We start from the raw sequence: 10,913 nt of genomic DNA, 5'->3' as shown, positions 1-10,913 counted from the left end.
AGTGAAACCGATCTTAAGTAATCACCTGAGATGGTATGACCGGGTTTGTGATTTTATGTCTGACCAAATATGGGAAAGGGGAACCGATCCTAGTAAGAGGTGCAGTATATCACAAAGGGGAACCGATTCTTGTATGGGGTGCAGCAAGGTTTATAGCAGAAAGGGGGACCGATCCTATGGACATGTGCAACAGATATAAGTTACATACCATATATATGTGGAGAACCGATCCTAGTACCTATTCAACCGAATTTTGGAAAGCTAGTGTGACTATGCACAATACTCACATGGAAGGTAGAACAGAAACTTGTTTTGGTAGAACCGTTAAACCCATGATTGTGATTGAATGTTTGTTTGATCAATCACATAGTTCTTGAAAGTCAGATGAACCAATTCTAAACTTGTTTGGAAGTGTGGAAAATCGGTTTCAAGGTTGTAAGTGTGAAAGAGAACTTACAAAGTAAGGATATCGACATACTTTGAACACGTGCTATGAATGTTTATTTCTTTAATTGTTCAAAGTTATTCCTTAATATCTAAGGGAAGAGAATCCCATGATCGAAACATAATTAAGTTAAGAATCTTTTAATTAAGGTTATTAATTTCATTTTGTAGGGAAATATAAGAATTAGTAATGTGCATTTACTAATTAGATTTTCCGAGAGATTTCGATCATTATTTTTGGACAGAGCATTTCCAGGAATTATGGAAACTGAATTTGTGGTTTAATGAATATCTTGAGAATATTTTCGGTTTTGGAAATTCCTTGGTGTCCAAACTTCCTTGTCTATAAATACTTGAAGTTTGCCTTTTTAGCAAACTAATCCTTCATAACAACAGACTTCCTCTTTTGTTGTTGTTACTGGTGTAGCCGCCTATTCGGAGAGGAGAGTAACCTAATTAGGCGAAATCTCTTACGACCGCTCAGTTTAAACTAGCATGATCTCTGTTAAATCCGCTTATAACTACCATGCTAATAGGTCTCCAACTGCTACAAAAGTGGCTTGGTACGACATCTGGAACATTAAGGTCATACCTAGGGTTAAATATTTTCTTTGGAAATCTATAGTAGGTTGTCTGCCTGTTAAAAAAGCGGTAGGAAGGTTTAATCATATGGATACTACTTGTTCTTTGTGTCAATCTTTGGCTACTGAAACTGTCGATCATCTGTTTACTCGATGCATTTTCACTAAAGCAGTTTAGAGAGGAATTTATTTGACCCATTTTTTCTATCAAGATCATAACATGTCTTTTGTTGAATGATGTGTTACTTGGTTGAATGATAAATAGAACAAAGATAACATTTCTTATGTTTTATGGCTCATCTGGAAATATCATTGTCAAGTAGTATTTCAGCATGTTAAGCCAATCCTCCTACACTTATTGGTTCTATTCCTAAGGATATGCAATCTTTGCAATGTCACAAACCACTTTTATCTATTCCTAATGTTACCCCCTCTAAATGTGAGTGTTGGCATCTAGGTGAATGTCATTCAACATAATTTGCTCTTCCTGTTTCTACTGATGAACCTATGCATATTTTCTTTGATGCAGCTTTCAATTCCACTACCAAAAAGTTTTCCAATGGTATTGTTCAACTAAATTCATCTGGTGGTGTATGTGATTTTGTAGGAGGCAATGGATGGTGCTCCAGTGCAGATGAGGCAAAATCTAAAGCTTGTAAGGCAGCAGCAGAATGGGCTAGACAACTTGGATACAACTCAATAATCTTCTACAATGACAATCAAGGTGTAATTAAAGCAATGAAAAAGAAATTTTTTGCTATTGTCTGGAGAGCACATCAATTTTTGCTTGCTACTCTTCATATCAGTCACTATTTTGCTTGTTCTTCTTTTGTTTATGTAAATAGGAAGTGTAATGGTCTTGTAGATAGGTTAGCTAAGTTACTTCTTAGAGGAAGTTCTATCCATATTAGCTCTATAAATATGAGTCTTCAACACAAACAAGACTGGATGGATAAGATCTGTAACATAAATAATTATCAGCTTGTAAAATTTTCATAATGTTAATATAAGTTTGTTTATCATAAAAAAAAATGATTTCCCAAAATAAAGTCTCAAAATATTTCCTTTTTATAGTTCCACCACCCATGTCTAGTTATCCAAAATCCATATTTCATTACACTGAGAAAAGTGCAAGCCTTCAAACTTTGTGTTGAGAAATTAAAATTTAGGCTTGTTGGATGGAAAGCTACTATGTCAATAACTGGGAAAGTCACCATGATTAAAATTTATCTGGTTCTATGTCAATTTCTACTTCCAGTATCTATCAAATGAATTGCTTCAAGCTTCCTAAGGCCACTTGTAAAGAGATAAATGTTATTCAGAAAGATTTTTTATAGAACAAAGAACCAGATAAACCTAAAGGTCTCTATTACATGTCCTGGGATGCTGTTAACAAACCAAAAGATCTTGAAGGTTTAGGCTTCAAGAACATGGATCGTTCTTCAGTAACGCTATGATCACTAAAATAGCTTGGAGCTTAATCACTGAAACTCAATCCCTCTGGAGCTGTACTATGAAAACTTCTCACTACCCAAACCATGAGGTCATAAGGATGGATACCAAACCAAAATCTACTGATTCTTGGATTTGGAAGGTATCCTTGAAGGCATAACTAATATCCAAAAGTACTATATCTGGAAAATTGGAAAAGGTCACCAAATTCTTATCTGGGAGGACATATGGATTGATGGTCATACTGATATCATTCCAAAACCCTCTAACTGTCCCTCTAACATCACTACTGCTAACCAAATTTTCAATATCTCTGAAGATTGGGATCTAGATCTATTGGCTCTATGGTTCACTCAAGATGTTCAAAACCATATCCTCCTTATTCAGCACAATAACAATACTGAAGACACCATCGGCTGGGGATTATCTCATAAAGGGGTCTTCTCTGTTAAATCTCTATATGAAGCACATTACTGATAAGTATGCAAATGATGTTCTCATTGTTCCTTGAGGAAAGATTGGGAATCTTGATACTTCTCCAACCATCCAACTTTTCATTTGGAAAGATGCTAATGGCATTCTTCCTACCAATTCTAAGTCTGCTAGCATCCTGAACTATATTCATTCTATTTGCAATCTTTGCAAGAATGCTAAAGAAGATATCACTCATGTTCTATTAGCTTGCCCCACTGTTTCCAAAGTTTGGGAAAAATTATTTGGAAAATCTCATCAACTCTTCAGTGCTTATGGTTCCTTTCATAAGTGGATAAATAGCTAGTTTCATAATGATAATCATAATACCAGCTGGAATGCTACTTATGCAACTATTTGTTGGTTCATCTGGAAAGCCAGATGTACGTGATCTGGTTTTCAGGAAAATTTCCCCTCCAGCTGACAGTACAACCCTGAAAATAACTCAACATTTATGCTCTTTCAATAGAATTATTCACAATCCTGGGCACATTCCGAACAATATGTACTATTAGGATACCAATAATGACCAGCAAGCAAGAATTGTTAGATTGACAAGGCATCATAAGGAAAAGTTTGGGATCACTATTAGCATGAGTATCTTAGAAGTTGATACTAATGCCTAATGGTGATATTCAACAATCTACTAACTTTGCTTTTATTGCTTTGTCCTTCTCAGGCCAATGTGTGGGAGCAAGAAACTTCAAGGACTCTACAGTTGGACTCAACAGAGGAGACAAAGGAGCACATCTAGCCTTGGAATGGGGCATGGAAATGCAGAGATCGAACATTGACTTTGTTGCAGAAGATGAAACAACTCTACAGGCCATAAAGGAAGGATACCAAATGGAAGTTCAAGAAAGATTTCAAGGAAGCTTCACTCTGTCTCATGGTGGAAATTTTGAAGCTATTGATTTTGTTCTGGGCAAACTAATCAAGCTATCTCCTCATCAAAACTCTCCTACTACTAGTTTAGCAAAGCTTTCCGTTCAATCTAAATTACTTCAAAACTTAAATTGGAAAGGTCCCAAACTTAAAACAGTTTTTTGATATATTGTGGTTACTCTATGTCCCGACTGTTGAATGAAATTGTAATATTAACTATCAGATAGTAGAGGGACATCATGGTGCTAGTCTTAGCCCAGATGACCACCTTATGTTACTCTCTCCGTTTTATTATTAAAAAAAAAAATTACACTGAGAAAATATTAGCCCGCCGGCCGATCTTCTAGCCCCACAATTATAACATACTGTCAAAAATAAAAACAAAACTTCCACTTATATTCGAAGGAAGAATTCAAAATATATCTTCTTAAAAATCTATAAACCCTAAAAAAATCTCTCGTTTCACTTTCACTTGGTTCTCTTCAAGTTCAATTCTCAAGATCGCACAAGGAAATCAAAACTCAATTTTGCTTTCAAGGATCTAACATCGGTTATTGCACCCATCAATGGCTTCTTCATCACAAATTTAGATCTCATTTTGCATCTCTCAATATACAATGGTGAATTACAAAAAAGGCAAGCTTTTATTGCTTATTATACTCTTCAGTTATCAGATTATTTTTATTGTTAATGGTAGTAATTTAGAATCACCTTTGTTAGATAATCAAGTACAGGAACAAAATGCTGAAATTTCTGTAGATTCTGATGATACTAGTTATAAGAATAAGGATTTAGGAATACTATTAGGTCAGCAAGAAATTCAAATACAAAAGCTTGAATCTTTAGTTAAGAATCTTACTGAAGTTGTAGCTAAATTAGAAATATCAATCCCTGATTGCAACAATAACAAGAAGAATCACAAGGTTGTAAAAATTGGACCTGTTATTGTTGAAAAAGAAAAGAAGAGAGAGTATGACGTATTGAATGATAAGATTGATAATGATAGTGAACAAGGTGTTATCAGTGGTAATGAAATTGGTAGAGTTAATAGAAGAGGGCAAAGTGATGGTGGTGTTTCAGTAACCAAATATAATCCGTCGTGGTCAGAAAAGTTTCAGTTTATGTCGGCTGTCAAACTTGATTATGAAGCTACTTGTGTTAATATTTTGCCATTTGAAGATTACGAAGGGTTTAGTAAGTACGTTGCAGTTGGGGATGCGAGAGGAACAATTTATGTGTTTTTGTTGAATGGAGATGTTTTGGTTGAATTTCATACACATTCCGGGTCACCCATTACTTCTATGCTTTCTTATATGTCTGTTCATAAAAATGAGAGTGTTTTGATTACTGGTCATGGGAATGGAGTTGTTTTAGTTCATCGAGTTTGGGAATCTTCTGCAAGTGGAGAAGATTGGCATTCACTTTCCATGGCACATTTGCGAGAATTTGCTTCTATTGAGAATGAAGGTGGTGAGGGTTCAGCAATTTCGATATTGGAAGTTCATCAAGTTGGAAGGATGAGATATATTTTGTCTACTGATCTGAGTGGGCGAATTAGAGTTCTTCGAGAGAATGGAACTGTTTTTGGTTCTGCAAAATCAAAGAGTCGGCCTCTTGCATTCATGAAACAAAGGCTTTTGTTCATGACAGAAAGTGGTGCAGGGTCATTGGATTTGAGGACTATGATGGTTAGGGAATCTGAGTGTGAAGGAATGAACCGATCACTTGCGAAGACTTATGTTTTTGACCCAACAGAGAGATCGAAAGGTTATGGATTTACGTCAGAGGGTGATTTGGTTCACGTTGTGCTGTTAGGTGATATGATGAACTTCAAGTGTAGGGTTAGGTCAAAAAGGAAAGTGGAGATCAATGGGCCTTTAGCTATTCAAGCAATTAAGGGATATTTGCTTGTTGTTAACCTGGAGAAGGTTTTCGTGTATAACATTTCTTCCCAACATTATGTAAGGCTTGGTGTTCCTCGACCGCTTTTTCTTTCCAGCCTTGGTGAGATTAGATCCTCATTTCTGAATTCACAAAGTCTGAATGAAGGCTTGGACAACAGAAGACTGGTGCCATTGATAGCCAGTGATCATGAAAAGCTTGTTGTTCTAGGACTTGGAAGTGGATATGTGGGTATGTACAAATCTAACCTCCCAATTTTCAATGCGGAATTCAATACAATGCTCTGGACTAGCCCAGTTTTATTGTTCTTTTTGTTCTTGTTTGGGGTTTGGCAATTCTTTGGTAAGAAGAAAGAATCACTTGCTTTATGGGGCAATGATGATCCTTTTAGCTCTACGTCAGTCTCAACCATAGGAACTTCATTAGGATCTGGTGCTGTAGAAAGGCCTTTTGCAGATACTTCTTCAAGACCTACAGATATAAGGGACTTGCGAGGAGGTCCTCTGAGAGGTCCAACTAGAAGATACACATCTCCTTCTCGATATCCTGGTGGTGCAGGGGCAGGAACTGCTCTTCCTTTTAGGCCGACTGCTGCAGACCCCAGTTTCAGAACGACTGCTGCAGACCCCAACTTCAGAACGGGTTCTCCTGATCCCAATTTCAGAACAACTTCTACTGATCCCAATTTCAGAACGAGCTCAGCGGATTCCAACTTTAGAACGAGTTCCGCCGAGCCCAATTTCAAAACTAGTTTGGCTGATCCCAATTTTAGATCCAGTTCAACTGATCACAATTTCAGAGCAGCTTCAGAACTGAAATACCGACCCCCCACGCTCGAAGGTACAGGGTTTCCAAAAAGAAGAGAGCCTTTATTTTCAAATAGTCAAGTTGTGGAGGATAATATAGAATAAAATAATTGCTTGTATGAGCTTTGTCTTCTCAAGTGTTCTTCATAAACTGATCATTAGTTCCTTTGGATCTTTCCTGTTCTTTGATAATTGTAAAACCTTTTGAGTTTCGTGAGATTACATAATAACAAAAATCAAGGAAATATCATTTTGTGTCACTCTATTATTTGGTTTCAATTGTCGCGCATGGATATGGGTATTTCAAGCTTCTAAGTTTCAGATATCATTCCATTGTTATGATTCGAGTTCTTGGAGATAATATACATGAAGTTTCTTAGAATTCTTTAGCTCACACCTTGAAACTTCGTTCATTCTCGTTATTCTGCATTTGAAAATCTAACGTAGGATGAATATTTTTAATTTCTGAATGAGATCTATCATCAGAAGTAAATATGTTTATATTCTTTCTGTCGTACACCCAACAACACCGGTAAGTTTCTGAACTTACCCATTCTGCTTATTTCTTTCCTCTCCGTCTACAACACACGTAATAGCCAACTGAGCATGTCAAGCACCGACTATGCTTTTTAACAGTTTTCTTCTGCCTTTTTCACCAATGCTAAATTGTGATTACTCCGACAAGCACTGAACAGAAACATCTAGTCCAACTGGGTTCCTTCTCATCAAATCCTGCACCTCTTCCAAATTTCCCAGTCCATACAGATCAGTCAACTGTGATAACCCGTATTCTCGGTTCACTGAATCGAAGCAAATTTCGCCCATTTCTAGCAAGGCTGAAGGCTTCTTTCTCTTCTTCTACAAGTGCATTATGTGTACAATCCTCTGATACCCTTCTGGAGCTTTCATCAAAGAGCAGAATAGCTTCTTTTTGACAGGCGTAGTTGCCATAACCAGCAATCGTTTCATTATACAGTTCTGCCTGTTATTAATTTGCTTGAAATTTCTCAGCACAGTTTGCATACATATCGACAATTCAACTTTATAAGGAGCAATATTAGTGGCAACTAATTTCATTTAATTAGTAGGTTTGGTTCTGTTATACAAGAATCACTCGACTTGTGTTAGAAAATCTACAGATTTTGCTGCTGTTAGCCAGAGCTAGCCAGCATTTACAATCTAACTTTCTCGTCTTTGCTTTTTTTTTTTCTTTTTCTTGATAAGTCAAACTGATGCGTCTTTGCTCTTTAGAGGTTACCATTACTGATGCTGGAAGGCTTCTCTTTGACCATTACGACGTACTAGGAAATTGTAAGAGAAAATTTACCAATAATACGCGTGGCACAAAAAGGAGGAAAGCAATCGTCTGTCAATATCGCTAATGTCTGTCTGTATGATTTCGTGATACGGTGCTACTTTTGTAATGAAATTCCTATTTTGACCTTGTATGCTTCCCAGTTTAAAGTTGTTTGCTTTTGGTGTTTATCTTTGATTATTATGTACTTCTTTATCTATTTTTACTTTATCTTTTACATCTCATTTCCTTTCACTGGACTCGAACAAAAACCAGGGGTGGGTGATTTTGACTGTGTGAAGAGAAAATGGAGGTAAGGGTTTTACTGGTTTGTCTTGCAGTGGGTTTCTTAGGGATTGTTTCTGCTGCTTTGGGTTTTGCTGCTGAAGCTAAGAGGATCAAGGTCTCTCTCTCTCTCTTGATTGCTTTCATTTCATACTCCATTAACACGACTAATGGGTTTTGTTCTAGTAGGATCTTTGATGTTTTTAGTGTACTTTTTATTACCATGTTTAACGGGTGTAATTACTAGTTATCACCAAAAAAAAATTTCTTTTTTTTTCATTTTCGACTTGCCCCTTGCGACTAGGTAATTAGTTTAAGATTGGAATTTTATGTTCAGCTTAGGAGATATCATTCCCTTGGTTCGGTTTCATATTGTTGGGTAACAGGGCCTGATCAGGGATTAGGGCAAAGGGTTAGAAGAGGAATGGATGTTATTTTGCTAATAGTATCAACATGCAGTATGCCAATATCATGGATACTTCTAGAGCATTCAAGAATTTCTATTATGCAATACTTCTTGACTTTCAATACTTTAATGAGGCTAACAATGCTTGAATTTTTATTTAATTCTTTTGGGCAATGAAAAGAGTTTGTGGGTAGTAAAAATATTAGATAAAAAAGACATTTTGTTGAGGAGCAATTTAATAGAAACTGAGCAAATCTTTTAATGGATTAAGATTATGCTATATCTTCTCTAGTTCTCTTGGCTGTCAACGTCACTGGAGTAGTTGTACCTGTCTTCAAGAGTTTGTCCTGTTATTGTATTCCATTGTTCCACAATGATGATCTTGCTAGTGTGACCAATAGGGTTTGGTCTACAAAGAGCTAGCTTTTGCATTGGAAAGTCAACCGAGTGTATTTTCAAAGAAGGATGCAAGGATTTTGTGTTTGCGGACCTTACATCCACCGAGGAGGGGATCGGTGTTGTCCTTGAAGAGGTGGCCATAATATTGGAGACCGCTCTCGAACTTGCCTTCATCTTTAAAGTGGTGAATCCACTGTTATCGCTGTCTATTAAATGAGCCTTTGAGTGAGCAAAGCCTTCAATCGCGGGTTCCCCTGCTCCATCAGTCAGGAGCCTATTCTATTGAATTAGTATGAAAGTTGGAATAACAAGTGTTCCTCACCCACATTAAAAAAATGAACTTGTTGAGATTTAATTACAGATTTCGGGTTATGCAATCAAAACAACATGCTGATCAAATGCTCCTATCTGGTGTTTTCTTACTATTTTGATCCTTAAACAGCAATTTGTTCTTAGCATATTTAATTGCATGACTAGTGCATAACGTTGCAGGTTTCTGAGGTTCAATTCAGTGCTCCTGGGATGTGTACATACCCAAGAAGTCCAGCTTTAGCTCTAGGATTGACTGCATCAGTGGCTCTTGTATTAGCTCAAGTAACTATTAATGTTTCAGCTGGTTGTGTTTGTTGCAAAACGAATGTTCATCCTTCAAATTCCAATTGGACCCTGGCATTGGTTTGCTTTGTCTTTTCCTGGTAATATATCTCTGCCTACTGACCGTTTTCTTTCTCGATACATAATGATTATCTTTTTGCCCAATGCCATAATTCTATTCTTCTTCTTTTCTTTTGAGTTAGTAATGATTTTTTGGTGGTTTTCATACAGTCCTATGGTAGTTGCATAACTAGTATGGGATTGCCACAAGTTGTAGATAGGTCATGTCAGAAGACCTTTTTACATGTTAAGTGATTAGTTACCTGAATTTTAGTTTGTTCAGAAGTGAACGCACAATTCTTCCTCAAATGGAAAAGTAATGTATAATGATTTTGTGTTAACTCAGTTATCCTTATCTTCTCCTATCCCTTTTTAATCGCCTATATTCTTTACCTTTTGGGCAGAGATTAATGTATGATTTGCTTATAGAAGAATATGCTGTCATTGTGCAGGTTCACGTTCATTATAGCATTTCTCCTCTTCCTGACGGGGCTGCACTTAATGACCAGCATGGTGGAGAGAGCATGTACTTTGGCAGCTACTGCTATGTGGTTAAGTCTGGGGTTTTCGCAGGAGGTGCAATTTTGTCCCTTCTTAGTGTTAGCCTTGGAATTCTTTATTATTTCACAATATACTCAACAAAAAATGGAGCACAATGGGGGTTTACTGGACGTACTAATCAAGGAGGTGTAGCAATGGTACAACCTGAAGTCCCACCTGAAGTAGCACACCAACCTGTTTTTGTCCCTGAAGACACTTACTATAGGCGCCAACAACCATGATCAAAAAAATAGCCACAATTATCTGCGAATATTTGAACTTAGTTTGTATATGTTTTTTTTACAAGGCCAATTTAAGGAATCTTAGTTGAAGAATGCGTTTTTCTTTCTTTTTTTTTTCTTCAGTTTTTGTAGTTTTTCTCCTTCTTTTCGGTGTGTCAAGAAAATGTAACGTAACTTCCAACACATCCGTGTGATTTATTTATAACATGTCATTGCTATCTATTTTTGATTCTTTGAAGAGGATGTAATGGTTTATCAGACCTGTTCCTGCAGTTTTCAGAATGTTCTCCTTACATGACCATCGTGACTGACATATCTCAAAGTCTTGAAGGCGTAACAACAGTGATTACGTTAATAATTTCAATCATAATATTCACGTTAGGACTTTCTGCCCTGAGCATTGCTGATACCAACTTTCAAGAATGGGTAAAAGCAAGGTTTGAAAAACAGGTCATGGGCTGCCGTGACCGTTTTGGGCCAAAAACACACTTTTTTTTAAATTTTTTTTTTTAATAACGGGCATGATGACTATAAAAATAAAAAATTTAAACT

General features: G+C 36.6%; 2 protein-coding genes across 2 annotated transcripts; both read left to right on the top strand.

The window, feature by feature from the left end:
• Positions 1-4,201: 4,201 nt before the first annotated feature.
• On the top strand, positions 4,202-6,801 carry LOC113297592 (uncharacterized membrane protein At1g75140-like). Its single transcript, XM_026546118.1, has one exon. It carries the CDS (start codon positions 4,451-4,453, stop codon positions 6,644-6,646), a length of 2,196 nt encoding a protein of 731 aa, XP_026401903.1. The 5' UTR covers positions 4,202-4,450; the 3' UTR covers positions 6,647-6,801.
• A 1,246-nt stretch (positions 6,802-8,047) lies between these two features.
• Positions 8,048-10,599, top strand: LOC113297591. Its single transcript, XM_026546116.1, has 3 exons — positions 8,048-8,238; positions 9,418-9,620; positions 10,032-10,599. The coding sequence occupies exons 1-3, from the start codon at positions 8,143-8,145 to the stop codon at positions 10,270-10,272; spliced, it is 540 nt and encodes a 179-aa protein (XP_026401901.1). The 5' UTR covers positions 8,048-8,142; the 3' UTR covers positions 10,273-10,599.
• The last annotated feature ends 314 nt before the right edge of the window (positions 10,600-10,913 follow it).

This window comes from Papaver somniferum, chromosome 7 (assembly GCF_003573695.1).
Source record: "Papaver somniferum cultivar HN1 chromosome 7, ASM357369v1, whole genome shotgun sequence".
Lineage (NCBI taxonomy): Eukaryota > Viridiplantae > Streptophyta > Magnoliopsida > Ranunculales > Papaveraceae > Papaver > Papaver somniferum.
The sequence above is the reverse complement of the archived record's forward strand: the minus strand, read 5'-3'. Positions and strand labels throughout refer to the sequence as shown.